General features: G+C 30.4%; 1 protein-coding gene across 4 annotated transcripts; it reads right to left on the reverse strand.

Annotated features, from left to right (window-relative positions):
* Positions 1–788: 788 nt before the first annotated feature.
* LOC108338689 (uncharacterized) lies at positions 789–6,802 on the reverse strand. 4 transcript variants are annotated; one of them, XM_052880840.1, is made up of 7 exons: positions 6,747–6,802; positions 3,492–5,481; positions 3,211–3,378; positions 2,930–3,097; positions 2,576–2,816; positions 1,657–1,736; positions 789–1,054 (listed from the first exon to the last, which is right to left on the reverse strand). In XM_052880840.1, the coding sequence occupies exons 2-7, from the start codon at positions 5,439–5,441 to the stop codon at positions 983–985; spliced, it is 2,679 nt and encodes an 892-aa protein (XP_052736800.1). In that variant the 5' UTR covers positions 5,442–5,481; positions 6,747–6,802; the 3' UTR covers positions 789–982. The 4 variants fall into 4 exon arrangements, with proteins under 4 accessions (XP_052736800.1, XP_017431216.1, XP_017431218.1 ...); XM_017575727.1 differs by having other exon boundaries at positions 6,722–6,800; XM_017575729.2 differs by having other exon boundaries at positions 6,757–6,789.
* Between the last annotated feature and the right edge of the window lie 8,245 nt (positions 6,803–15,047).

The raw sequence follows: 15,047 nt of genomic DNA on the forward strand, positions 1-15,047 counted from the left end.
ATGCGCTGCCACCATTCACCATACCAGAAATTGTAATAAGAAAAACTTATTTCCTCCAACAAAATTTCGTCCAATTCTTTTAAACACACATTATCAAATATATAAATAATAATTTTAAATATTTTTTATTTAGAAAATCTAAATTAGCAGCGAGTCAACTTTTTGAGCTGTACAATCCAAAAATATAATTCATATTAATATATTTCTAGATTCTACAATTCAAAATGTTCCAACTCTATAAACTTATCCCATACCTATAGAGAATAAAGAAAAAATGAATACAGTGAAAGCTTTGTCAACATTTGGCTCCAGTTGTTCACAATGAGAGCCACAATCTGCTATAGTGGCAAGCTAATAAAACACTACAATATCTGCATTAAGATTTTCTAAAATAAATACCTGCATCTACTTCTTTCTTTTACTATTACAATAATCTCCCTCATCAATAAGTTGAAATAGAATAATTTTAGAACTTGAATGCATTGGTAACAACAAAAAGACATGTCAGTTTAATATCTGTAAACTAAAGGAAAGTTTGTGTATGTCACTGGATAAAACTTCAAAGGGTATTAATATAATTTTCTCAACACTCAAAAATATGAAACTGACCGAATTTTCATTCCCTGTGGTTACAAGGGTTGATCCTAAGGGGTTCCATTAACTTCATGTTGACAAGATATTTCAGAAGCACTGAGGCATACATAATATCTTAGCATATGAGCTCAAGATGAAGTAGCTTAGGAAGCATACAATATCATTTTCTCAATGGTGCAATTACAATAAAGACATTTTCTCAATGGTGCAATTACTATAAAGACATAAAGAGAACCACCATGGTATAACAGAAAATATACAAAAGCTTCTAAGACGTTCAGTTTTCCTTATAGAACACCAAATGAGAACCACAACTTAACAATCTTTCTTTGAAAAGTAAGTGAAAGTTCCAAGATAAATTTAACAAAAAACATATATAGCTCCCTTATCACATTTTACTTAAAATTTCCAAGCATTTAATGTCCTCCCAGGGCTTAAATATTCCTTGGTGGGTCAAATTCTGCAAAATAAATGATAAACAAAGAACGACAAGATAACAATTATATTACATTCACACAAGTTGGAAAAAGATATATGCACACCAATGTGTTCGAAGTTGTAAATATGTAAGAAATTAAGAAATAATAAACCAAATGATCCTATGAATTTTCTTTGAGAAAACAATTTCAATGAAAATGGTTTAACACAATGTTATTTCTATTTTTCCTCCTTCAAATAAAACAATCTACAGTATTTGTCATCTTTTTCATTCTAAATTTAAGCTTGTCATCGTTAATAAATATTATAGTGTATATTTGAAACATAGACCCAAGGATTAGGACACTTTTTTCTTTGATTTTTTGTGTACTTTGAATGTTAAAAATCTATTAAAATAGGTTATTTCTAGCTTTTAGTCTCATAATAATAATGTTATTATATATCTTACTAAACCTTGTTAGTAACTAGTACCAGTTCAACCACGGTTTAACTATATTTTAGTAATAAAACATTAAACCAATTTGAATCACGGTTAAGAACAGGGTCATTTCATTCTCATCTCAATAACTCAAGTTAAAAATCGCCTAAACAGGAAATTGTGTAAACGTGAATCTATTAACTTACTTGCAACCAGAAAATAAATCCGCGCAGGATAAATAAATCCCTTTCTGGCTTTTTGAATTTATCCATTGCTTTAGCTACATCTGCACAATAATTAAACAAATATTTGACACAGAATGGCATTAGATTAGGCAAAAAAATGTTGTAAAATGAAAATAGAAGCACCTGACTGTCCAAAAGAAGCAGAAGCGACCTAACAACTAGTAGAAACGATGGATTTTCATAAATTCAGACCAGTATTGAATAATCTAACCCAAAACCTCAGATTATTAGACAGAAATAATCGGTCACAAGAATGAATTATTGGCACCTTGGTCTACCCTCAGTAGAGTGAATCAAAGGTTCCCCTACCATTATATATTGAGATTTAGTTAATCAGCTCGAGCAAATTACAACATTATATTAATTTCTGTAGTTTTATATTATTTTCATCACCAATGTTGTTTTGGAATACGTTCAATTTGAGCAAAACTTTTTATAAGCTCAATATTCCAGTAAGCTTAAGAATAAGTTTTCATTTGAAAAGAGATTTTGAGCAAGCAGTTAAAGAGCCTCCTATAAATCCAAGCACACCAACACCTTTATTAGATTTTTGGTTTTACATAGACACCCCGGTTTACAATTTTAAGCAGATGCAAACAACCATCTCAGTTGTAGGTTTACATTTTAAGCAGATGCAAACGACCATCTCAGTATGTCAAAAATGAACAAAATGGTTCTTATTTGTAGGTGTTCTTTGTGACCTCATTCAAATAATCCAACCATGTAACAAGAGATGCTTAATGTTGGAAGATAAGAACAAAAAGAAACCACTGAACCTGACTCTTGATGGTTCAGTTAGGATTAAACTTCACATTATCGATTTATAAGTTAAAAAGGATCTTCCAAAATGTTAAACAAGTTGAGAAAATACTGGACCTACCAGGATACAACTCAAGATACGATTTGTTGACACCCTGAGTGCAATAAGATTTGACCACCCCTTGACGTGTTTCTATATGACGCTCTGTTTTCCTCTTCTGATGTACTTCAAGCAGAAGTCTATTATATTCTTCTTTGTCATAAGGCCTTTGAAGGTCATTCATAAGTCTTTTCCTAAACTGAGAACGATGGTAAGCAGATAATTGCCACTTGTCTTTCAGGTTAACTCCAGTTCCAAACCACTGCACACACAGACATTTCAAAGTTAAAAAATATTTATGTACTTTAATATGCAAGTTTGTGAACCGTGATTATGAAATATACAGTAAAATTTTGCAAAGTTAAAGACACTCACAGACGAATCATATGTTTTCGAAGAAACAAATGGAGTGTTCTCTTGAATTTGATCAGGTTCTAGAAGGATAACATCAGGTTCAGAGGAATTGCTGTCACCATCCACATTAACTGTATTTGAGATATTCCTCTCAGGCATGTGTTTGAGGTTCACTTCAGTTCCAAACCACTGCACACACAGACATTTCAAAGTTAAAAGATATTTATTTACTTTAATATGCAATTTTGTGAACCATGATTATGAAATATACAGTAAAATTTTGCAAAGTTAAAGACACTCACAGACGAATCATATGTTTTTGAAGAAACAAAGGGAATGTTCTCCTGAAGTTGATCAGGTTCTAGAGGGATAACATCAGGTTCAGAGGAATTGCTGCCACCATCCACATTAACTGTATTTGACATATTCCTCCCAGGCATGTGTTTGAGGTTCACTTCAGTTCCAAACCACTGCACACACAGACATTTCAAAGTTAAAAGATATTTATTTACTTTAATATGCAAGTTTGTGAACCATGATTATGAAATATACAGTAAAATTTTGCAAAGTTAAAGACACTCACAGACGAATCATATGTTTTCGAAGAAACAAATGGAGTGTTCTCCTGAATTTGATCAGGTTCTAGAAGGATAACATCAGGTTCAGCATTTGAGATATTCCTCTTAGGCATGCCTAAGTTTGTGTTACCATGCACATTAACTGTATTTGAGATATTCCTCTTAGGCATGTGTGTATGTAAGGCATTTCTCTCAGGCATGTCTGTTTTGAAGGTATTCCTGTCCAGCATGCCCGACTTTAAGGTTTTCCTCAGACGCATGTCTATCTTTGTGGTATTCCACTTAGGCATGCCTGTCTCTGGGGTATTCCTCTTAGGCATGTCTGTCTCTGAGGTCTCTGTGGTATTCCACTTAGGCATGTCTGTCTTTAAGGTATTCCTCTTAACCATGTCTATCTTTGTGGTATTCCTCTTAGGCATGACTGTCTTTGTGGTATTCCTCTTAGGCATGTCTGTCTCTGAGGTCTCTGTGGTATTCCACTTAGGCATGTCTGTCTCTAAGGTATTCCTCTGACGCATGTCTGTCTTTAAGGTGTTCTTTCGAGGCATGTCTGTCTTTGTGGTATTCCTCTTAGGCATGTCTGTCTTTGTGGTATTCCTCTCAGACATGTCTGGCTTTAAGATGTTCTTCTCAGGCATGTCTGTCTTTGTGGTATTCCTCTTAGGCATGTCTGTCTTTGTGGTATTCCTCTTAGCCATGTCTGTCATTGAGGTGTTCTTCTCAGGCATGTCTGTCTTTGTGGATTTGCTCTCAGGCATGTCTGTCCTTGAGGTATTCCTTTCAGGCATACACTCCACCTCATCATCAATACTTAGAAAATTCAGATATTGTAGATAATCTTCATCGGCTTCACTCAGCACACGATCAGAAACTTGTGAATTTCCCATGACACTTGAACTCTTTCTTAATAATTCACTAGGTACATAGTTATGAATACGAGAATTCAGGAATGTCTGGTAATCTTCATCCACAACATCTAGTTCCGTATTACTGTAACAATTGTTCTCGGGCACGACTGAAACATTTTCATATGGCCTTTTCTTACTAAGTCCTCTTCTAGCCTCCAAATTCTGCTGTGATTTCCTTGTGACCCTTGTCTGTTTTCTCACTGAATCACTCCCTTTATTTCCAGACTCACAACTTTGTTTCCGACCCTTCATCATCTCACTGTGACAACCGTTTTGGTGCACACCGCAAACATCTTCATGTGGTCGTTTCTTGCTATGTCCTCTTTTAGCCTCCAAATTCTGACAAGATTTCAATGAGCGACTTGTTTGTTTTTGCACTGAATCACTCCCTTTATATGCTGGATTTCCAGTCTCATAGCTTTGTTTTGAACCCTTCATCTCAGTGTAGCAATGGTTCCCAGTCACAACAGAAACATCTTCACGTAGCCTTTTCTTACTAAGTCTTCTTTGAGCCTCCAAATTCAGCTGAGATTTTATTGGGTCACTTAACTGTTTTCTCACTGAATTATTTCCTTTATTTCCATTTTTTCTTGTTTCATACCTTTGTTTTGAACCCTTCCTCATCCCAGTGTTTAACTTGGGAAGGTTATGAAACCTTTCTTCCTCCAGAAACATCATACACTGACTATCATAATGGACGCTGTTGTAGCCAATATTAATGTCATTATCAGAATCATCAGCGTTATCGTCACTGACAACATCAATATCTTCATAATTATATCTAAGCAAAAACAATTTGTAATCTCCATCCAGTTCATCCTCTGACATATGACCCTCTTGTAGTGACAAAATCGACACATTTCCACAATTATTTATGGTTGATCTTGTACTACCATCATGGTGATTGTGCTTTTCACGTGTATTTGAAAGTTCCCATCTCTTCCATCGTCTTTCTAACCTAAAATCTCCAGAATCAGGAACTATCTGATTATCACTACTCTCATAATCATCCAGATCAATCGTGACCTTAGCAGGCTTCATTTTCATTTAACAAGAACAGTGTCCTCCTTTGAGACTGAAATACTTACTGAAAACATAAAAAAGAAAACAGTTCATTAGTTATGGTGGAATTAGCTACCTTGAGGAAAAGATTACGGTGAAATACTTACATAAAAGTACATAATTTTCTAATGGAGAACATGTTTAACAATGCTTATAGGAAACAAAAATGCACCCAAACAACAGATACAGTAACTCATTAAATCAATAGATAGCAATCTATTTCTTTGGTACAGATACAAATAACAATACTGATTACACACTACACAGTAATAGAAGCTTAACCAAATCTACCAATAGACATTTAAGCTGAATTGAATGTAATAATAACAAATGGCAAATATATCTTTCACTATTCTATTTTGGGAAGGGGCAAGAGAGTTTCTTAAATCAAAACCATACTAAGATCAAGTATTTATCTAATGGCATTCCAAAGCTTCAAAGCTAAACATAAAAAAGAAACAATAACATTCATACCAATTTTGCTCGTGTTATCTTCAACATAAAGAAGAAGATTTTACAATAAATGACAAGAGGTTATTTTATCAGTGACCAAATTCAAACAAGTCAATCAACACAAAACCAACTCAAGATTTTACAACATAGCAACACCAACCACCAAATGATGGCATAATAGTAAAAGCTTCCAAAGAACTGATTAGATATTAATTGAATAATGAATACCCAGATGAACAATATTTTTCATTTACAAGACAATTTACAAACTTTCAATGGAAAGTTCAATTTCTTTCCCGAATAGAAAACTATATTCCCAAAAACCAATCGGGGTCATTCTTACACCAATTACTTATAGCCCAAATAAACGATTCACTACCCTAAGTAAACTCATTTCTTCCTCATCGTTCAAAACAATGGTTTGGTTCCTATACCTATCGTTTCATCTATAGATAGGTCCACTGCATGCAGTCCTTCACTGTCACATTCATGAGGTTTCCTCAGAACCCTATCTTTTACAAAAATAAACAAAAAAAAAAAAAGATATTACAAAACAAAATTAACAAACACTACACAAAGAACAAAGAACGCATATGCATTACAAAAACAAATTAAGGCATAAAAAATATTAAGATGAAGAAGTTCACCAAATCCTTCAAAATAAAGTCACACTTTCTTTAAAAAAAAAAGAAAAATAAAATACCCACATCCCTAAAGATACATTCAAAGGTATATTAGAAGAGTGTAAAAAAAATAAATGTGAACGGGAAAACGATGGTGAAATAGAAAGACAAAACGATGCAGAAGAAAACCTTAAAGGAAGTGAGAGTGAGGCACCGTAACATACAAGTTCCCACACACTGATAACTCTCTTTCTCTTTCCAGGGGGTTATGTTTCCAAACTTGGAATAAAATCTACTCAGACCTGAGAATTACACTAATATATTTTTATTAAATGTAGTTTTTATGATTAATAGTTATAGTTATTTTTATTATAAAGATCAAAGTTTTTATAACTATGTATATTTATAACTGTTTGTGTATATATTTTTCTGTTAATTTTTGTTTATATAAATAATTTTATTATTTTGATTTTAGAACTATGTTTTAAATTTTACTAATTATTTAAAAAATTACCTGCTTTTAGTAAAATTATAAAAATTATTCATTTTATATTTATTTTTTACTTTTATACCTGTTTATAAATTTAATAATAAAAAATTATTTTTACTTTTTATTATCGTGAAATGAAAATATACACACATACACTATTATACATGCGTTTTTCATTAGATATAATAAAATAGATTAGATATTTGATTTGATATAATACCATTTAAAAAATGTGTATTATAGCATATAATATAATATTTTACTGAGACATATTTATTTTATCATTAATTGTGACATAATATTAGTCTTCTTTATTCTTGTTTCAAGACAGGTTTATTGACTTTCTTATAAGATAAACAAAAGTGAATAATTCCTTTTATCAATTTAAAATTTTAATCTTTAATTTCTAATCCATGAATTTTAATATCTTTATTTAAAAAATGAAGAATTTGGTTTTAATTCTTAATTTTATACAGTTTATTTCTGATAAAAAGAACTATATAAGTTAGCTTTTAAAAAAAATCATTTTAATATATATACATTATACAAAAATATATTTTTACTACTTTTTGTATTGCATTTAATTTAAACAATTTTATCCTTTTATAAAAAAATAATTTTTTTATTTAATAAAACATGTAACTTATATATTTAAAGTTAACTAAAAATTATATATTTTTTCCAAAGAAAATATTATTTTAATATAATAAAAGAAAAGCAAATGCACATGTTCATAGTTATTTTAAATCGATACATTGAAATGAAGATTAAATTTTATTCAAATAAACTAAATAAATATATGAAAAAAATATATCAGAAGTATATACTTTTCAAAATTTGAGAACTAAACTTACTAAAGGAAGGTACATAAAAGAAAACAAATATTACAATTTGGTATAACATTTTTTTATCTTCTCAAATATCTGCAGCTGATTTAAAAATAAATAGTTCTTTTATTTTATTAAAATTAAATTTTATTCATCTTTGTTTTCATATTCTTGAATATTTTTTTACAGAAATATTCTTGAACCATATGTATATTTCTTATGGTGATTTTATACTTGTTTTTAATCTCCTGTAGCAATTCAAGATTACTATTATAAAGCTCAAACTCATAATGACCAATTAATTTAAAAAGATTCAATGGTTGAGAATAATTGGATTTTCTTTAAAAAAAATTGATGAAAGAGAGTTAATAACATATTAATTGGTGAATAAATTTGGTTTTTGCTTTTTCTGAATTTTGAAGTCGTTTCTTTTGTGTGCATTCAAAATAATATACTAAAACAACTTTTTAATATAATTTAATATATTAAAATTAGTACATTTTGAAAATATAAGAGAAGAATAACACTAAAAGTCTAATAAAAAATGTGGTAATAGTTTTAAATTATCGATCAAATCATTGAATTAATGAGAGTAATCAAATTGATGAATCTTAACTTAAATAAGTTAATATGGTATGTATTAAAAGAATATCTAAAAATCATATAACATATTTTAATTTATTTTCATACTTTAAAATTAAATTATGTTATTATTATTATAAATTAATTTATGTTTCAAGTAACGAATAAAATTATAAACATTTAACTTGTACTATACAATTTCTAATATTTAAAATATCAAGTAAACTATTAAAGTTCACAACATTAAGAATCTATAAATAATAAGTAATATTTTTTTAAACAACCAAATTGGTCAAGTCATCCCTTTTAATTATAAGTGGCTAGGTCAATTTGAATTAATATGCCTCATAATCAATTCATCTGGTTTTCAGGTGATGGAATACTCCAATTCAAATTCCAAAACATTTACACTGAAATCAAGGTTTGTTGAGAAAATTAATAAAAATTTATTAAAGTTGTTGAATATGTTCTCCTTCTTCTTTTTTTTATTGGGGCAAACAGTGTTTAGATGTCAAAAGAATATTTGTAATGTAAAACTTTATAAATATTAGTTTTATTTTTAGTTTTACGCAATTTAAACATCTCAGTATTTATACATTACATAAAAGATATTTTAACCCTACTGTTTTCAATTTAAATAATTTTATCCTTTAATAAATAAATAAGATTTATTATTTATTATTTAGTACAATATTAAATCATTTTATATATTCAAAGGTAATTAAAAATTATATGTGTTTTTCTAAAAGAAACAATATTATAATATAATAACAAAATTTAAATAGACGTACTCAGAGAGACGTTGAACTTAAGTTTCAGTTTTATTCAAATAAACGAAATAAATATATGTAGATTAAAAATTAGATCAAAAGTATTTTTAAATTTAAATTTGAGAACTAAAATCATGAAAAAAATGACTTAAAGAAAATCAATATTACCATCTTGTCTAATATTTTTTATTATGTCAAATATCTACAGCTGATTTAAAAATAAATATTTCTTCTATTTTATTGGAATATAACTTTATCCGTCTTTGTTTTCATATTCTTGAACTATTTTTTACATAAATATTCTTAAACCTTGTGCATATTTGTTACAGTAATTTTGTACATTTTTTTTAGTAGCAAAGCCAAATTACTATTATAAGCTCACACATGCAATGATAATAATTACAAATGCTTAAATTATATGAAGAGATGTTTCGAATATATCCCTTTTAAAAAAATCTAATCACTAGTTACTTTAAATTTTAACCTTTGGTTAGTATTAACACAGCAATGAATTTTCAATATTGTATGTATGTATCTTTTATTATTTTATTCATAAGAGGAAGAGATTAATTTTTTTAAAACTAATTTTCAAAAATAATTTCAATCAACTCCACAAATATAAATAATAAATCATGCATTGCAATGAAAATACTATATTAGCCTTGTTAAAACGGAAAGAGATGATGAAATAGATTATGAATTCTATTCTTCCTAATACTAAAAATCTATAGTTGAACCAAATTGGTCCACATCATCATTTTTATATTAAAACTATTATATTTTCTCTATTAAAACTAGTCATGTGGATTTTAATTAATATGGTTTCTTTCGTAATCAATTCTAACATCCCAAAAATATAGTGTAAAATCATATAATAGAAACATCACATTCATAATACTTCAGATCAGTTCTTACAAAAGATAGGACGTACGATTATAATCGAACAATCTTACAAAATAAAAGGGAATAAAATTGTACAAATATACACATATAAAACGAACGGTTTACAACACTTCCTATGTCGAACGTTCAATTCAAAAGATAAACAAATGACTGAACGCTCCTACAAAAGAGTAGGCCAACAACTTGACCGAACGTCCTAAGGTCCGACCTTCACGTCCACCTCTTCCAGTGCTTCTTCCAGCAACTCTTCTCCTTCTGCTCACATTCACAAGGATGATAATTGCAACAGGACAAACGACCGAATGTACAAAACGGACAAGACATGAAATAGGGTAAACTTATGTAATTCAATTCAAGTATCAACATATATTTCACACAAATCAATTAAACATGATAAATAATTCATTCTTGCATGCAACGACCAATACTTAACCCTGACCGTCCGGACTATATGAATTATGTGTAGCTACGACGTTCGTGCACCCGGGTGATGTAGTAACTGGGATACCCTCAAGAGCTGCCACCCGAGGTTAATCTTATTTGTCTAAATTAACCATAAGGACTAGGACCTCCTGCCATTCCCACACATGACTTACCCTTCTCTAAGTGAGAAACGAGTAATCATGAAATATCAGGATGAACCACCAGCTTAGCTTTATCCACATTCATATTTTACCATTCAAATATCAAATCATGAGATATTCCTCCCCGGAACACTCTTTCATAACCAAAGTCATTTCATCCATATCATATTCCATCATCTTTCATTATTAAAACTTCAACCGAACCAATTTGAATAAAGATCCCGTAGGATACCAAATACCGAACGTTAGTTTTTAACCCAGAACAAGACCGAACACTTGGAGTGAGACCAAGATGTCTCCAACTCAAAACAGATAAACTCAAGAGAGTTACTCATGGGTTGTGAAAGGGACTGAATACAATAATACTTCTTAGAGATTAATAGAATCGAACGTTATTTACCAAGTGAGCCAATTTAATGAACTGACTCTTGAGAGTTCAACCGAACACCGTAAAGTCTAAGCCGAGTACTAAGACTCTAGGCCGAAACCAATTGAGACAGATACTATAGGACATCAAATAATAATACTTGACGAAATCATATGAAGAAACCGAACGCCAGTAATTACTTAGCTTCTTAATGAGTTAAACATCAAGGAAAACGAATGTCAGGCGAAGACCGAGCACTTTAGAGAGCGAACGCTATTGAGTTTGGACGAACGCTCTTATTATAAAGATAGATTACGGAAATGAGAACGAGCGCCTGGTGTAAGACCGAGCACTACTTAGTACGAGCGCTTAGTGTAAGACCGAGCACTACTTAGTACGAGCGCTTGGTGTAAGACCGAACACTACTTAACTTATATAATCAAGGCTTGATAAATATAAGATATCGTTTGACTAGTGTTCAAGAACCAACGAAATATACAAAAACATATAGATATACTGAAGTTTATAACCAAATACCAAGGAACGAATATCCTTGGTTGAACGCTTATGTTCAAATATTACAAAACGAAGACGCTCGGTCCTCAATTGGGATTCCATCCAAATGAAAGAATCCAGTTCCAACCGAGTCCTCAAGAAAACCGAACACTATATCAAACGAGCGCTGGTCTAATACTAAACACTTATTAAAACGCTATTGAAAACGAACGCTTGGTCCAAGACCGAATACTCAAGTATAACTGAATGGTCAATACTGACTCTCGACAACATCCCTACCCATTTCATAGCTTTCATTAATCATCAATAATTTAAACAACATACAACATTTCATCATCAACCAAATCATTAAACACAATATCATTCCAGTTTCTCATCTCTTAGATTCATATACTCATACAGCCAACAATGTAGTAACAACCATACTTCATATTTCATCCAACAATCAACGAACATGCCAGCATTCAAAAATGAGAATAAAATCAAATTATATAAGCTTCCCTTACCTCTAAGCGTAACCAAACGTTCACAGTTGCAGAATAGGGTTCACCTCTACTAGAGACCTTAGTGTTCTACAGTCACGCCTTAATAAATTAAACCAAACCGAAATCCAGAAACTCTCAGAACAAGATGATTGACTCATGTAACTCATAAACTAGGTTTGCATATACCAGGAAACCAACCGGCTGAGTGAAGAGAGAACTTACCAACTCAGAACCCGAAATTGATCGGTTCAAACGGACGCCCTCGACGCCGGAAATGCCCAGGTGTGGTCTGTTTGATGGTCGGAAGAAGAAAAGAGTAAGATTTTGTAGAGGGAAGATGAAGAAATCTAGAGAGAAGGAGGAGAAAGTAAGCATGCAGAGAAGTGGCACAACATTTGAAGTTTGGCATTAACACTGCAGTCACTAAAACGAACGTCCACTCTCCTACAACCACCTGTTTTCCACTTTCTGATTTCCAGCTCCTCTTCCTTGACACATGTAATCCACTAAGATGGGGTTTTGAGTGGATTTTAATGGGTCTGACATCAATTCATTTGGTTGTATATTAGATTTACTAATTCAACTCAAATTTCAAAATGTAAAAAACTTTTTTTATTAAAATAGAACTCCAAATATGTTTTTGCTAAACTGCATATAGGTCTATCTTAATTAGAAGGGTATTCCTGATTTACAAGATAATTAGGAGGTGTTGAAGTTATTTTCATAAAACGAAAAGATAATGTGAGTATAACAATAGTCCAAAATAATACGTTGAAAATGACACATAGAAAGGATAAGGTAGTCTTATACACGTGTATCGAACTAATGACGTGTTTGACTTTAAGAAGATAACAAGTACTAAAACTTCAAAAGAAGTGTGAGATATTTTAAAGGTGTATAAGGGAGATATCCAAGTGAAACAAGTTTGATTTTAAATAGTTAAAGACGAGTTAAAAAGGATGAACATGAAAGAATTTGAAAGAGTTTTCAAGTACATCATGTGTCTTCGAATCATTATGAACCAACTTAACTGAAATGGAGACGTTACTCATTGGCTAAGTTAAAAAGAAAATATTGACGTTATTAAGGCTCATGATAGAAGAATTTGCCGGTTCTCTTGAGGCACACATGCAACAAAAGAAAAAAAAAAGAAGAAAAATGAGTTAATTGAGTTGATACTCTAAATGAATGTGTCAATTAAAGAAGAGAAAACGTTTTATATTTAAAAATACTTTATCCTAAGGAAATAGTTACGGAAGTAAGGAAAAATACAATAAGGAAAAACAACAATCAAATAAACCAAATTGTTGTCGGAGAGGAAATGGTTGGTGGAGATGAGGTTGATCATCAAGCCATTTAAATATCTAAGTGCTACAAAATGTGGTAAATATAGACCAACAATTAAGCTATGCAAAGAAGTGTTACTCAAATGAATATTACAGTTGTGATAAGGTTGGACATTTTGCTAAAAAAATATCGAGTCGAGGACAAAAAATAAGAAACAACCAATTTACTCATCATAAAGTTGATGAAAGAAAATAAGTATTGTTGATGATGACACAAGGTTCAAGAATTGATTACACCCAACTTGAAAACATGAAAGCCAAATCCCAACTTGGTGTAGTATCTTGACAGGGGTGCATGCAAGTAATAACATGTATGTTGAACCCCTAGTCAGATAGGAACTTAAACAAAATCTAATTTCTCCCTTTTAAGGTAGAAAGGCGGTCAACGAGAGAATCAATCCTAGAAAATGACCAAAAGTGTAGTGACCCATTGTATGAAAATATGAGATTATGCTTTACCAGTGGGGAAAATGTATACCTATCTAAAAACAATTATAAAAGCTTACATGGAACTGGTATATAAACATATAAGATGTGTATATGAATGATTAGAACCCTAAACTAAACTAAAACAGTGGCTAAAATGAAGTAAAACAGTGAATAACAGAGGTGTTTGACAAAATACTTCAATGAAAATCTAATTATGTATAGGTGTTTGATAAAATGCAACAATGAAATTAGATATGTATTTTACAATGAAATTGATTCCCGTGGATATCTAAAACTAAAAGCATCATAAAACTAAAATTAAAATTGAACCAAACAATTAAAACAATAATCATGAATTAAAACCAGAATCTGTGAAACAATAATCATGAATTAAAACAATAATCATGAATTAACTGCGAGTTGTTAAATTTCATTACTTTATGAAGGTCAAATTCCACGAGGTCTATACATACGATAGTGATGTATCAACATTATATTTTGGAGATCTTGTAAAATTCTTAGAAGCACACTTTCAATTATTTTGCGTTGGAATTTTGGGTTACGTGTGTGGAATTGCTTCCATGAATTTTTCTCTGTCCTTTTCTATCTTTTACACATAATTCTACAGAAAAGGTCAGCCAACGACGAATAATAATAGTGAAACAATGACTAATCAAAGTTCATTTATTTTTGCCTCTCCCGTGTTGATGTAGCATAAAGAAATCAACATATCTTTCAAAAATGTAAATAAATTATCAGCAGAATGAGTTATATGTCTAAATGAAAAGGATGGTATTTTATATCATTTTTTTAACTATATTATTTATAATACATATTTTAATATGTCAGAATTATAATTCTATCCAATTAACCATGATAAATGGTAAATTTATTTTACTTTTATTAATTTTAAATAAATTTTCTGTTACATTCTATATTTTAAATTTATTTTTACTTTATTTGCCATACTTATTTTTAGTTGAGAATATATCATTTTTACTTTATTTTAAATTTGAATATCAATATCCTAAATATATGTTTTATCAATTAAAAAAATAACATTAATATAAAGTTGTTGTATAAACATGTTTAATTGTACCATTTACAAGTATAAGCTATTTTAACTGACAATTTCATCAAATACCAACTAAATTATAAGCTATTTTAATAAATTAGTTTAACATTTTCAACCGCCAACTAAATTTTAAGTTTTTTT

This window comes from Vigna angularis, chromosome 7 (assembly GCF_016808095.1).
Source record: "Vigna angularis cultivar LongXiaoDou No.4 chromosome 7, ASM1680809v1, whole genome shotgun sequence".
NCBI lineage: Eukaryota > Viridiplantae > Streptophyta > Magnoliopsida > Fabales > Fabaceae > Vigna > Vigna angularis.